The sequence below is a fragment of the Trichechus manatus genome, unplaced genomic scaffold (genome assembly GCF_000243295.1).
Source record: "Trichechus manatus latirostris isolate Lorelei unplaced genomic scaffold, TriManLat1.0 scaffold00008, whole genome shotgun sequence".
NCBI classification, from domain to species: domain Eukaryota; kingdom Metazoa; phylum Chordata; class Mammalia; order Sirenia; family Trichechidae; genus Trichechus; species Trichechus manatus.
Window position 1 is genome coordinate 23,042,072 of NW_004443944.1, and position 15,637 is coordinate 23,057,708.

At 38.2% G+C, this 15,637-nt stretch overlaps 1 protein-coding gene across 2 annotated transcripts in view; it reads right to left on the reverse strand.

The window, feature by feature from the left end:
- Positions 1-15,637, reverse strand: part of TOP1 (DNA topoisomerase I) — a 91,035-nt gene that overhangs the window by 33,720 nt on the left and 41,678 nt on the right. For both annotated transcript variants that reach the window (XM_004370344.2, XM_023724665.1), the window contains 4 exons: positions 15,076-15,131; positions 12,184-12,279; positions 11,125-11,200; positions 5,842-5,948 (listed from right to left, as the gene is read on the reverse strand). In XM_004370344.2, the coding sequence (XP_004370401.1) occupies positions 5,842-5,948; positions 11,125-11,200; positions 12,184-12,279; positions 15,076-15,131 (335 nt within the window). The remainder of the gene's footprint in view (positions 1-5,841; positions 5,949-11,124; positions 11,201-12,183; positions 12,280-15,075; positions 15,132-15,637) is intronic.

A 15,637-nucleotide genomic window follows, 5' to 3' on the forward strand; every position in this document is an offset into this window, starting at 1 on the left:
CAAAATTATCTGCTCAACTGACTGGTGCTCTGGAATGACTGTGGGCCCCATACTCAAGGACCGGATCAAAATAACTGCCAGAGGTTAACCAGGTGGTATCCTTTGCTTTAAAAAGTCAACTATCACAAACAACATGGAATAATCAGCTGAATAGTGGGAACTACATTTCAAAGGTTCAGTTAAAAGATACTGGATAACATATGGGATGTTATTCTCAATGTGGGATGAAACTGATAACAGCAAATCAAAAGATTAAGTAGGACCCTTACCTGTTGTCGTCCAGTGATTCCGACTCATAGCGACCCTATAGGACAGAGGAGAATTGCCCCATACGGGTTCCAAGGAGCAGCTGCAGATTCAAATTGCCAACCCTTTTTTGTTAAGTCATAGCTCTTAACCACTTCGTAAAGGGCAGTAATTCATGTCAATGGGGGAAGAACAACTCAGAAAAGGAGGGTGAGAAAGTTTACACAACTTGAAGAATGTAACCAACGTCACTAAATGGTACGTGTAGAAAACTGTTGAATTGGTATATGTTTTGCTATGGGTTTGCTATAAGTCTGAATCAACTTGATGGCAATGGGTTTTTTTTGCTGTGTATATTCTCAACAACAAAAAAATAAAATTATATATTTAAAAACGACACTGGATGAAAGTGTCACTTAAGGTGCTCGGCAAAGTGGGGGATATGGAAATGGAGTTATGTTTTACCACAATGGTATACATGACAGAGGTGTTATTTATGCTATTGATATTCATGCCTCCTGGGAGTTGAGATGCCAAGTGAAGGAACAGGGGAAAACAACCCTATGAGAAAGTGCACAACAGAACAGGAAGGCTGGAAAATAAAGTTCAGCTGGAGCACAGTGAGTTTATGGTAGTTTTGGGTAATCAGAGATAGCCATAATGGGTTACAGAGATATCTAGCAGACACTGATAAATGAATCTAAATAGATAGATGCTGAGTGTAAATTACTTTTTAAAATATGTTTTATTTTGAAAATTTTCAAATAGAGGGAAACAAAGAATAATACAATGAACATATACCTACCACCTATATATAATAATTGTTAATACTTTGCCAAATTTCCTAATTTTCTGAACCACTTCAAAGTAAATTACAGATATACCTCACCTCTAGGTATTTTATCAAGTATCTCTATAAAAAATTCTCCCACATAACTATAATACTACTATCACAAATGACAAAATTAAGAATTCCCCAGGATCATTCTAATACCCAGTCCATATTAAAAAATTCCCAATTATATCCAAAACATATTTTATAGACCAGGATCCAATTAAGAATCACACACTGCAACTGGTTTATACGTCTCAAAAGTCTCTTGTTCTCTGGAATAGACCTCTCCCCACACTCAAATTTTGTTTTTTTAAGAGTCAGCTAGTTGTCTTACAGATAGAATATTTAAAAATTTTGCAGATTTTAATCTTCACTATTTCTACCTTAAAACAAAAAGCCCTACAGTTCTACAGAATCTTTCTGAAGGCCAATTATGCATATTCTACTACCTTCCTATCATCTTCTAACGCCAATTTTTTTTTAAAACTTCAGAAATATCAAATAAAAATTACATGTATCAAACTGTAAACAATAACGTTACTATAAAAGCAAAGTCAAGATTTAAAGATCCTTGATAACCAACTTACCACTTTACAGACAGAAAATCAGGCAGGATCTGCCGACTAGTTGTTGGCAAAGAAAGGTCCAGACACAGGAATCCACCCAACCCCCAGAGTTCTTTCATCTCATCTTACCAAAAACTCAAAATAAGCTTTTGCTCCCCTTTGCAAAGGTACTAATAATAAATATGAAAAGACATTTAAAGGAAAGAGAGAAACAACAAGATTTTCTCCAAATCAGAGAAAATATGTACGTATGTATATATGGATGTTAAAGCACTTGCGATGCACCTATGCAGAGCAGTCACTAACTTGAGGGGATCCAAAATGTCATGCTTTCCCTTACTCTGGAACTTGGATCCATTCTCCTCAACTCCAGTGTTTTTAACTTAAGACTCCATTAAGTGTTTCTATAATTCCTCCTCTTTCAACATGCTTGTCTTGACCCACAGAAACTTTACTATTTAAACATATTAAGAAACTCAGTGAATCACTCAACACTAAACTCCAGTTTTAACAGGAAGATAGAATGAACACATCCTCCAATATAGGCTGATGTCATTGGATCAACGGTTATTTCTGTACGAATGAAAACATATAATGTTGCACTGAACTGCACCCTCAAAAATGTTTAAAATGGCAAACTTTTGTTAGATATATTTAACACAATAAGATAAATGAATGAAATAAAGAAAAAACATGCCCTTAGACATCAAAATGACTTCTCTATGCAGGCTTGACTTATGAATTCAAGTTAGGTATCAATTTTACAATAAATTTGCTTCAAAGGCAGAAGGTGGAAAAGTGCTAGAAATAAGACAGGAGAATAAACACCACTGTCTGAAATCAAGTTCCCTCAAAGTTAACAAGCACCTCATGGTATACTGTAAAAAGCATATCTAATTTTTTTTTAATTCAGAAATAAAGGTCACATACTACAGCTTTCTGGAAGCTAATCTTTGGAATCAGTTTCTCTCGTTTGAGGAGAATGTCAATAACCCATATTCCATAAACTTACCACTATCACTGACTGTATTCATGAATCCTGGTCTTTAAACACTAATTCCTTATAACATTATAATCCTAACTCCTTACAGCATGTTACCTTCTGCTAAGAGACTCAAAACTCCATTTTTAAAATCACACCTAACACCTGGCCATAAACTCCCAAGTTTCTAAGCCTTCGTGAAGAATCAACTGTTTAGAATTGAGATGGGGCTTATGTTTCAACAGGTCAGCCCTGACAAAGGTATACTTAACCCAAAGCAGTGCTCAAACCCTATGTACCTACAATGGGTAACAGTTACAAATAGGGGCATCTGGAGCCCTGATGGTACAGCGGTTAAGAGCCTGGCTGCTAACCAAAAAGGTCAGCAGTTTGAATCCACCAGCTCCTTGGAAACCCTATGGGGCAGTTCTACTCTTCCTATAGGGTTGCTATGAGTCGGAATTGACTTAATGGCAACAGGTTTGGTTTTGGTTTAAGCGAAACAGGTTTTTATGGATGAGCCTGTGTGTACTACCACTACCTACAACATTGTTTCTATGGGGAAAATGTGATAAAACAAAGAAGCCCAGAGGGGCCTGGACCATTTTCTCATTCCACAATTACCGAAGAGAGGGAAATAAGGATCAGAATAAGTATTTATTTATTTGCAAGATGGATGTGTCTGCAGACTTTGGAGGGAAGCAAAACATCTGCACATCTGCCAAGCTTGTAAAGTGTATAAATTATTTTTATGGGATAGCAATAGAAATAATAAAAATCAGAGTGTCTGCCATTTAAATTCTCTGAGTAGGCTGTCAGTGGCAGTCACAGAGGCTGAACTGCTAACTTCAGAGCACAACAGGCAGCCTATAAAGACAGGAGGGGCAAGCTATCAGTTAAGAGGCCAATCGGTCTTATTTTCTACCTCGAAACACTTCCAGAAAACCACCAAGCATTGTGCTTGGGAAGAATGAGCAAAGTTGAACAATCAGACATTACAAAAGCATACATTAGGTGTAGCAAAGACTGCTCACCCCCAAACCAACCATCTTTTGTTAAAGACTAACCAGTTCCCCTTAAACCAAAACAAGATTAAAAATCAAAGGTCATGGTCCCTCAGAATTAATGTGTGGCAACACTGATAAGGATTTCAACCCACAGAAGCAAAATAGGCTACTAAAGCCCTCAAGGGCACCTAATTCTACACACACAGGCTGGGTCAGGATAAGAGTTTATCTGCTTCGGGGCCCAACACAGCCAGGGCTCCAAAGGAAGAGGGGCGATAAAGATAGCAAGGAGCTACTGATGACAAGAAAATTAATTTATTCGTTCAACAAGCATTTGCTGAGCATCCACCACAGAAACCTGAGATATAACAGACTGATGAATTACCAACTCACCATTCTTACCACTGCCAATAATAGCCTCTAATTTACACAGTCATTTTATGTTTTAGAAAAAAAAAGGCGTTTTGTTAAAGGTCATAAAAACCTTTCGATACTCTATGAATAAAACTCCAGGAAAGATGATGGAAAACTTCTGATTAGTTTTAAAGGAAAAAAATAAAATAAAAACCAGAAAAATAAAAACATCAGATCTTTTGTTTTCTGACTCTGATCTCTGGAAAGGCCCAAGATTCCTTTGCTTTGTGGTTTTTCCTTGACTAGACTTTCCCTTTAACCCCATGTACGTTCACACCAACAATGCCAATCCATGGCTGTGAAGAGCATTTCTGCCATGGTGCCTCTGGTGCTGCTCTCAGCCACTTCCCCAGCTCACTGATCTTTCCCCTTTCTTCAGACATTGATGTTCTAAATTATAAAAGCAATAGAGTAAATGCATACAAAAGGGTCTGGGAGGCTACACACCAAAACTACAAACAGTGATAACCTCAAGGTTGAAAAGGAAAACGAGATCGGGGAAAAGGAGGTAAAAGGGACTTTAACCTGTGGATCATCTAAATTTTCTCAACATAAATATAAATCACTATTACTGGTACAGTACTTAAATAATACAAAGTTTTTTTAAAAAAAGTTGTTGTTAGGAGCTGTCAAGTCAGTTCCAACTCACAGTGACCCTACGTACAAAAGAACAAAACATTTTTCAAGAAAAAATAAGTATAAAAAAAATGTGCTTTTTTTGAAATTCCAAATACCCAAGTTTATTAAGTAGAAAATAAAAGTTCCCCACCTAAACACACTTCTCAAAAGTAACCTGTTACTTCTAAACTGTCCGCCATAAAGATAAAGAATGTCTGAATCTTCACTACCACTATGAAGAATACCTGTTTTCCTCACATCCACAACCTAGATATTTTCACTTATTGATCTTTGCCAGTCTGAGAGGCAGTAAACAAAAAGACATCTCTTTTTTTCCCATATTTGATTACATTTGAAGATGACCATATTTTAATATGTTTACTAATCATTTGGAGCCCTGGTGGTACAGTGACTAAAAGCTATAGCTGCTAACAAAAATAGTTCAAATCCACTAGCCACTCCTTGGAAACCCTATAGGGCAGTTCTACTCTGCCCTATAGGGTCGCTATGATGCCAGACTTGATAGCGTCTGGTTTTTTTGGTTTTACTAACCATTTATTTTCTGTTCCTCACTTTTCTACTAGGCTGTTCTTTTCATAATTGTTTTAAAAGAGCTTTTTTCAGATTAGAATTATCAGTCCTTTATATTGCAAATATTTTCCCTTAGGTTTTTTTTTTAAACAGTTTGTCTATTTGCCATTTGGATAGAAAATTTTAATTTTGATGTAATTTATAAATCCTTTGCTTATCGCTTTGGTTGTGTGTCTTGCTTCAAAAGATCTGTACTAAAATATTCACCCATGTTTTCTTGTGGAAGTTTTTTTTTAAAAACAAATAGGCAGTTTTCCCAAAATGATTTACAGAATAATCCATCTTTTTTACCATTTTAAATGTGACTTTCTTTGTAAGCTCAATTCCATATACATAGATCTACTTCTATAATCCATTCTGTTCAGTACGGTGGGACCTAGTTTTGAGACCCAATAGGTTTAAAGACTTCACAAGGCCTAGAAAACTTATTTCATAAGAGTTATTCTAGAAAGATTCTCATAAGTACTCTTCTCTTCCCCTTCTAAGTATCAGACTATTAATTTTAATAACTCAATAATACTCTTGCTTGATTAGGCTGTGGAATAAAAGAGCTGACATTTGAACCCAGTGCTGAGATGTTACCATTTCCACTTCTGCTCCTCTTCTTTCTTCGGCTTCTTTTTCTTGTTATCTGGTTCAGGAACTTTTTTATCTTTATCTTTATTCTTGGGTTTTTTCAATTTACCATCCTACAAAGAAACACGGTGAAAAAGTACTTAAATAAGGACCAATCACATTTTTAGAAATAGTTTTTGGTGGCCGCTAGGAAGAAAAACTGGAATCGTGTGGTATTAGAACTGAAGATCTTACGTACAATTCCATTGTTTGGCAGATAAATAAAACTGACTAGTACTTTGCTCTAGAGCATATTTCCTAAGCTTCCCTGACAAGTGATTACTGAAGAAAATGATTAAAATCACTTGTTCTTAGGGGAAAGCGCCTGGGAAACAATTTTTGAACATGAGAGGAGTTTGGGAAACCACTACTAGAGAGAGTAATCCCAGTGTACTATCCTTGCTTATTTCTTTTCCTCACTTATTTTTAAATCAACTCATCTTTAAATCTCTTCCAATACCATCTAGCTGAGCGTGGGAGGCTTCATATTAGGTACTTAATATTCAATTTGAAAAGGATATTCCTGATTCATTCTAGTGGGGGATACTTTCTATCACATCACTCCTGTATGTATATATAAAGTCACAATGCAGTGAGCAAATACCTGGGAGGTTCTAAAATGACTACTGATTCCTATGATGGTATTTCTTTATGGCTTCTTTTTGAACTGTGATCCTAGATAACCTGGTTAGAGTAGCATAGTAAAACAGCATTAAACATAAACAAGCGCAACTCCATAATACAGGAAATCAATCTCAACACATACACACCCAGACAAATACATGACATTCAACAGGTTGGGGTCCCACTTGATAGAATCTAAATTCTTTTGAAGAATATTTTCCTTTGCCCCAACTTTTCAAGATAATTTAATTCAACAAGTCTTGTATAGCAAAGAAACGGAGTTTTGAATCATCTTAAAATCAATTACAGAATGGCAGAGCTGGAAAGAACTCTATTGACAGTGTGGTTTGACCTCTTCAGGCTACAGTCAAGGAAACTCTGAAACAGAGGTTTTGTCACCGGCTCAAGGTCATATAGCTGATATTCACCATGATGAGACCCCAAACTTACAGGAAAAATAAAAGAATGTGACTCATGAGAATGACTGGAATAGATAAACAAGTCTAGGACTACACAGTGGGATGGCAAACAAGATAGGTATAAAGTTGGTCTATAAGCAAATGATCTTTGAGAGACAGGAGGAAGGTGAAAGCCTATAATACCACATGTATTGTTAAGCAGACATAAAAATATATGGAGAAAGTACTAGAGGATCACATTAATTCAGATGTTTACTATTTAGGCTGCAACACACCACAGGAAAGGGAAATGTATTTTAGCGAAGACACTGTCTTAACAGCTTCTGAACAGGCATGCAGATGGTCCCATCAGGAAACTACTGGCTACATTTTATGTTTCCAAGCTTCAAAATGGGATATTTAGCCACCAAGAGACTTCAGAACAATTCCCAGAAACAAATAAACAAACAAAAAAAAAACATAGCCAGTGAATGAGGTTTAATGACTGATCCTGTCATCTGGGGTCCCTGCCACAGTAAGACTGTGTATTAATTCACAAAGTCTTTCAGTCTGCATTTTCTTTCCTGAAAGGGGAGAGTTGCTAAACAGAACAATAAAAAATGAAGTCAATCATTCTTTTTTTCCAAATGGTTTAACAGTTATTACTAACCTCTTCTAAACTTGGAGATAAGCTATTATTTTGCATAAATGTAATATAAAACATAAAGGTAATATAGAAAGCATGGAGAAGTAAAATTTTACATTTCTTCATTGACTAGACTGTACTGATTATCTACATAACAGAGAAGTGACTGGCTACCAAAATCACTGCTCAACATTTCACTCTCAATTCCTTGAGTTAGCTCTCATTAACTTGAATTTCTGCCAAGAAGAGACTGGTTGTCAGAGAAATTACAATTCTCTAAATCCAGGACCTGATTATCTCTATATGGCTCACCTGTTCATTAAAATCCTTAGTATGATTTCCTTAAAGATCTTTTTTCTCCCTCCTTGTGGAGTTAGACGATCAGCAAAGTTCCACAGCAGGCATGATAACATAGTGTGATAGCTCTGGAAGCAAACTGTGTGGGCTCAAATCCTAGCTTTACTACTTAGTAGCTGTGTGACCGTGGACAAAAGATTTAACTTATCTATACCTCAGCTTCTACATCTGTAAAATGGCGATAATAATAGTGATATTTTTCTCTTGGGGTTGTTGTAAGGATTAAATGATATACATTAAACATGTAGAACAGTGCGCAGCACACAGTAAGCACCTATTACATTTAATTGTAAATATTATCTGCATTACTACTACGACAGATTACTCTCTAAGACTTACTGCCCCTTATTATCATTATCTTTACTGCTGGTATTTCAAACCCTTGACTTTACATTTGTGAACCAATTTTGCCTAAGTCAGTGGCTGTCATGGATTGAGGTGTGTCCCCCAAAAATATCTGTCAGCTTGGCTGGGTCATGATTCCCAGTATTGTATGATTGTGTAATCTGATGTGATCTCCTTATGTGCTGTACATTCTATCACTGTGATGAGGTTATACTGATGAGGTTGACAAGGTTAGTGTCTGACAGAGAGAGAAAGCATTCTCCCGGAGCTGATGCCCTCAATCTGGACTTGTAGCCTACTGGACTATGAGAGAATAAACTTCTCTTGTTAAAGCCATCCACTTCTGGTATTTCTGTTAGAGCAGCACTAGATGACCGAGACAGAATTTGGTACCGAAAGAGTGGGGTGCTGCTCTAACAGATACCTAAAATGTGAAAGCGGTTTTGAAACTGTGAATAGATAGAGGAGTGGCAGTGGCAGAGGACCAGTAGCAGCAGAGAACCTGTGGCAGCAGAGAAGCAGAAGTAACAGAACCAGCAGCAGCAGAACCAGGAGACCAGCGCGAGACAGCGCTGGAGCGGACCCACGGAGCGAAAGAGCTGAGTGCCTGTGTGCAGGAGGCTTCCTGGCGGAGTGGGGTGCCTCCAGGCACTTAATTGGTGGAGCTACAGAGCTTTGGAACTCTTGCCGCAGCAAGGCAGATGCAGGAGTGAGGCCCGAGGGCCAAGAGGCCACAGAAAGCAGAAGCTGAAGAGACAAGGAACACAAGAAGCTGAGCTGCCTCAGTCTCAAAAGGTATGGCCGAGACCTCTGGGGTTTCAAAGGGCAGAGCCATGGCCCCTGGTGTTTCTAAGGGTGGAGTTGTCACTCCGATGGACTAGGAGAATGGTGCGCCTAAAGCCAGTGGGCCTGGAAGGCAGAGCTGAAGCCCAAGGCCGAGGGGCCTCCACTCAGAATCCGGAGACCGTGGCCAATACCTGGAGTCTGGAGGGCAAGGCTACTGTATAAATTATTTCAGAGAACAGAAGATTATTTTCAAAGCCTTGAGGGCTACTGTAATGTGTTTTGCCGACCTGCTTGGTGCCTGTTACGCTTTCTTTCCCTGCAACTTCTCCCATTTGTAATAGAAATGTCTAGCTTGTGCCTATTCTGCCATTGTACCTTTGGAAGCAGATAACTTGTATTCTAGATTTCACAGATAAAGAGGAATTTTTGGATTTTGGACTTGGAGTGAAGACTTTTGCTGTGATATGATGAGTATATTTTGTGTGTTGCAAGGACGTGAATTTTGGGGGGCCAAAGGGTGGAGTGTCATGGATTGAGTTGTGTCCCCCAAAAATATCTGTCAGCTTGGCTGGGTCATGATTCCTAGTGTTGTATGACTGTGTAATCTGATGTGATTTACTTATGTGTTGTAAATTCTATCACTGTGATGAGGTTATATTGATGAGGTTGACAAGATTGGTATCTTAATGCAATCTCTTCTGAGATATAAAACGGAGAAGCAAGCAGAGACACATGGGAACCTCATACCACCAAGAAAGCAGTGCCAGGAGCAGAGCGAGTCCTTTGGACCTGAGGTTCCTGCGCAGAGAAGCTCCCAGACCAGAGGAAGACTGATGCATCACCAAGACCTTCCTCCAGAGCTGACAGAGAGAGAAAAACCATTCTCCTGAAGCCATGCACTGAATTTGGACTTGTAGCCTACTGGACTATGAGAGAATAAACTTCTCTTGTTAAAGCCATCCACTTGTGATATTTCTGTTAGAGCGGCACTAGATGACTGAAGACAGTGGCAAACCTCAAATGCAACATAAAGGCTAAGTAATCACTAAACCCCTTCTTCTCTTAGGAGAGTGCATACATTTCTGATACCTTTTTCTTTAATAACGTGCTAATTAATAACTCTTCAGTATAAGAAACAGAAAGTGTTAAAAGGAAGAACCATATTCTTTTACTTTAAACCTACCACAAGAATTGGGTAGAACCCTTAGAAAAGTACTTTAACCGAAATTTTAAGAAAGGTCATAAGCCAGGAGAAGAAAGAAGAAAAGGGGAAAGAGTGTGCGTGTTTTAGACAGAGGGAACAGCATGTACCACATAAAGCTCTAAAGCACGAAAGAGGGTGGTATGGAAAAGAAACAAAGGAGGCTAGTGTGGCTGGAACAAGATGAGCTAAAGAGGCACAAGATGAACACAGGAGCACAGCGACCAGATCGGGAGGAGTTGTGGTCAACAGTTTGGATATTATCCTATGTCCAAAAGAGACACAATAAAGAACTTTTAAATAGGGATGGTTACCCAACGTGAGTGATGAGCAAGCATTGTTACAATAAAAGTCGTGCAGTGGTTAAGAGCTCAGCTGGTAACCAAAAGGTCAGCAGTTCAAATCCACCAGGCACTCCTTGGAAACCCTACAGGGCAGTTCTACTCTGTCCTCTAGGGTGGCTATGAGTTGGAATCAACTCGACAGCAACGGGTTTGGTTTTGGTTTTAAGGAACATTCTTAAGGGAAATTCTTCAGCATCGCAAGCCAAAACGTGGTTTTCTTGTTAACACTTCCTCTGTATGTATGAAGATGGCAGTCTCTCCAGAAACATCTTCTCAGTTGGCAACACAGCTATCAGTAGACACTCAGGAAGGCTAAGACAGTGGAGTCACTGCTGGTTGTGGTTAACTCAAGGCACTTAACTTTGGGAGCTTGGAGAGAGCTTAAAACTAACCGTGCCACAGCTATTACTTTCGTGTAAGAGGTTTCTCCAGTGTTACCAATACAACAGACCAATACATACCTAAAACCTATTTGCCTTCAAAAATTGTTTTAACGAAAACCCTCACTTCCAAATTCAAGCCCCAATGGGCCTATGTCTCTTTACTAACCTCTTCTTCCTCTAGTTTTCGTTTCTTCTCCTTCTTGACATCTTCTGTTTTAATTTTCTTAGGTTTATAATCAGCACTAGAAAGGGAGACATGAATATGCAGTTAACACAATGGTGACTCAGAAGTTCTCACCCACAGGATGAGGACTTTCAAATTCTTAGAAGCCTCCAAGGCAGGAGTGGCTTTGTTATTCTTGGCTGAACATTCTACAGTCAAGGGTAACAGGAGTGGAGAAAGTAAATGGCACAAAAACTAGATCAAGGACCAACAGTTATAACCTTATATAGAACAAAATAAACAAATTTATATTAAAGCAAGGCCTGGAAAGGATACGGAATGGAGGGATATACACAGAAATAGGCACCACTATGAGATGGAAGTCTGGGAACCAAACGCATAGCAAACAATTGCCGCTATACAATAATGGCTGCGAAGGGAAATGTAAGTTCACTGTTTATTTCCCTCCTCCCTTTCCACCCACCTTCTACCATAAATTCTTTGTAGATTCCTGGAGAATAAGCTATACAAGACTGAAAATAATGAAAAGAATTAACCTCACTGATTGAATCTGGAAAGAGGTACATGTGTGCCTTAAATAACTGTTTTGAGTGAGAATAATTTTATTACTCCTATACACTGAAATTTCACTTAGAATGTGCTGACAGGCATAGTTTGTTGGAGAAATTGCTTTAGAAGTAAAAACTTCGTGGTAAGCTATGATAACCTTAAAGTAACTCAAATAATTTTAATGTTCTTCATGAATTCTGCAGCATTTGAAACTTATACAATAAATATGTATTATCTTTTTCATCAGGAAAATACATATTTTTTAAAAATGTAGATATATATTCTCCATTTAAGTCTCAGGTACACTACTTATTTGCTTAGCAAGCCTCACTTCTCATTATTTAAAGAGAAACCAGTCACCCAGCATTCATCACCAACTACAAATGAATAAAAATCAATTAATGTAGTTTTTCTGTGTACTGCAGACACATATATCATATTCACTCTTTAAACAACTCCTGTCTTAAAAGTCAAATAATAAGAAATACTCACTCATCTTCATCTCGAGGTCTCTTCAATGGCTTTATATCCTCTTTAGGAGGAGCAAAATAGCCATCATCTTCAGGTTCATCTTTAATTCGTGGTGGACTAAAGAGAAAAGACCTTTAGTCAGTAGGGAGCAGGAGAGTATCAATATTGCATTAAATATGAAGTAAGGATAAATCATCCCACTAAGAAGCTAACAGAAGGATAACAACATACGTTTGTACATATTATACAGGTTTTCCATGAGTACTTTTTCCTCACTTAATTTTCACTACAACCCTGTGAACTAGATAATACTGTACCTATTTTACAGATAAAGGGGAAATGTCAGGATTTAGGCTCAGGACTATTTAACCAAGTCAATGTGTCTCACTACATCTTAGCTACTTTTCACAGCATAACTAAGCCACAACAGGAATAAATCTAAATTGTTTCCTTGTCTTACAAGAGGGCTCTATTGTATATCTGATCCCACAAATGATCTGAACCAATTATTCTAATTACCTCAAAAGCTAAAATACAGTCTTTATAATAAAAGAGTGAAAATTTGATTCCCAAACTTGTTAACTTAAGTTTCTAAAAATCTGGCAACAATGTACTTGTATATCCAATTACATGAAAAAAAAAATAACCAGGACTAAAGACGGGTGCATATTGGATGAGAGGCCCGGAACAAACTAAAGTCATTCTAATCCACATCTATCATTGTTCAACTTCCTACTTAGGTTTACTCACTTTATACACAGAGAATGTCTCACCACTATTTTTTGCTAAGGTTTACTTTCTGAATATAAAAAAACAATACTCCGTTAGACAATTATCTTGAACCAAAAAGGGGAAGGAACAGGAAAAAAATAAAAATAAACCCATCAGAACCAGCAATCACCACAGCCTCAGGATGTACCCTGGCTTGGTACATCTCTTCAGAATCTCACTGCTCACAGCTTCCAGTTCCTTATAGAATTAACTCACTTAATACAGGGAATGGCCTGCCTCCCTACACAAAGTTGCCATTTCTGAAGGGGTCCAAAGGACAGGCAGACAAACTCAGCAGCAAAGAAAATTCAGTATATTCATGGGGTTTCACGAGTAGGCAAGCCCCTCTTCTCATCACTCAAAACAAGCATACTGGACCCCCTTACTTATGATAGAACTGAGTGTTTAAAGAGATTAGCTTTCCTTCCTTATTTAGCACACTCCCCAACGGGCAATTTCTACAGCTGTTTCTTCCCATGCCCCTCCAACTCTGAAATCACTGACGTGTCCCCACCCAAGTAAAAAATCTCCAAAAGCTTCTAGAAAGGCTTCTCTTCCATTTACCAAATGGCTAAGTAAATGCTAGAGCCTATTATTGTCACGGGTGAAGTTAAAAACATGTGGGAAGGGTTACTAGGCCTGAAGGAAGCAAGTCCTAAAACAATGCACCAGAAAACTGCATTCCAGTGAAGCATCCGGAATCCCTACAAAGACACACACGTGAGCTAGCAAGCTGTCCAGCAAAGTGAATACAGAGACCACTGCCTGAGGGTGTGTTCCTAATCTCCTAATTCAGGGTTACACACCAAGTCCAGAGTCTATTCATATCTTAGTTTAGTAAAAGTCCTATAGGCAGTCTCTTGAACAGAGATTAGGTACCCTATGCCAGTCACTTTATCTAAGAATCAGAATCCTTAGGGTAGCTTACAGCTGTAATGCTTCTTGGATTTTATTATTCTCCAGTTCTTAAAACAGTTACAAAACATGGCGGAAGAGGGCATCTGCTTCTCCTTGTCTAAAGCACTCAGGGTAGGTGGCATAATTTCTAAAATTCTTCTCAAATGAAATTAAAAATTCAAAGTTTCAAGGAAGCAAATTTCTCAAAACACTTTGCCCAAGTCAATAATGCAAACACTTCCAGCAACTCCTAATAAATCCATTCTGTCATTCAGTGTTAATGAGAATATATAATCATAAACATAGTATTTAAAACTAGTGGGGATCTTAAAGGCTTATTTTGGGGAGGGTAAGGCTGATGAAGAAAACAAACTCATACGGCAAAAACAGCATAGGAAAAGTGACCTCTAGATTGTGCATTATTTTCCTCTCATTACAGAAAAGAAGTAATATATTTCTACTCAAATCTGTACCCATCCCTAAAATGTAGATCAAATAATCTTCTATGTGTGAGCCTCAGAATATTACTAAGGAGAAATTACAAGTAGGGGATTTTTCAGGAAAGTCTGGAATTACTACTGATTTGAAAATCAAATCCAGCTCAAGAACTCCATCTGAAATTCAGGTAAAGTAACATCTATAAGATTATCTAGTCCACATGTGAACGAACCCATGGTGAGCTGCATGTGTGTGTAGGTTTAAAATCTAATGCACAGCCTCCTAAACGACCTCTCAAAAAACTTAAATCTAAGTTAAAATCTCTTCCTGCCAATAGGCAAATCCATAAAGACAGACTGTAGATTAGTAGTGGTTGACAGGCTGAGGGGAGCAGAGAATGCAAAGTGAATGCTAACGGGTATGGAGTTTCTTTGTAGGGTGATGAAACTGTTCTAGAATCAGACAGTGGTGAGGCTGCACAACCTTGTGAATATATATTAAAAAATGTACACTTTGAAAGGGGAATTTTATGGTATGTATATTTTATTCCAATTTAAAAAATCTCTTCCTGCCGACTTTCCCCATTCAAAATAACCTCCTGGAAAATGTGCTGGTCAATATCATTGAAGTACTCCAGAAATGTTCGAGTTGGTTTAGACCAAGTCCTCTCACTGCTGACTTCCATGGAACCATCAAGGTAGCCAGATGTTTTAGGTTTAGGGAAGCTCAGACAACACTGCAAAGTGGGCAGCTGGCCTGCTGGACATCCACAGAGAAAGAGAAGCCAACAGAGCAAAGGAGTCTTACCTTGAGAAGCCATTTTCCTTCTCCTTCTTTATTTTTGCATCCCCAGAAGCTCTAATCTAAAAAGTAAAACAACAGTAACTGATTAGTACTATGAAAGGATGAAATCTTAAGAAGCCTTTCTCTCATTTGAGAATATTTGGCTTCAACTTTTGGGGCATCTCGATCCCAGGCTGGCTCTTCTTGTTAGTAAAACTCAATGGGTGAACTAAAGGCACTTGACATTTTTCCCGGACTAGTCTTTGAAAATTCTTCAGGTTGAGTACTTGCCCAATTCATTGGAAATTTTTACCTTTAAATGATGGCAGGTCCCCTTCCCTCAATAAATATACTCCACCTCCCAAGGATTCACCATTGGCAGTGCAGAAAGGAAACAAAAAACAAAACACAAAACAAAAAGGGATAGTCTACTATTTCCTGCCTCCTCTCATTCAGGCAACGTATACTCAAATTCTACCTCTCCTTCAACTACCACTTTCTAGACTTCTCAGAAATTCTGTCTTTCAAAAATCTTCACATACACAAAGGGACACACACACACACACACACACACACACACACACAC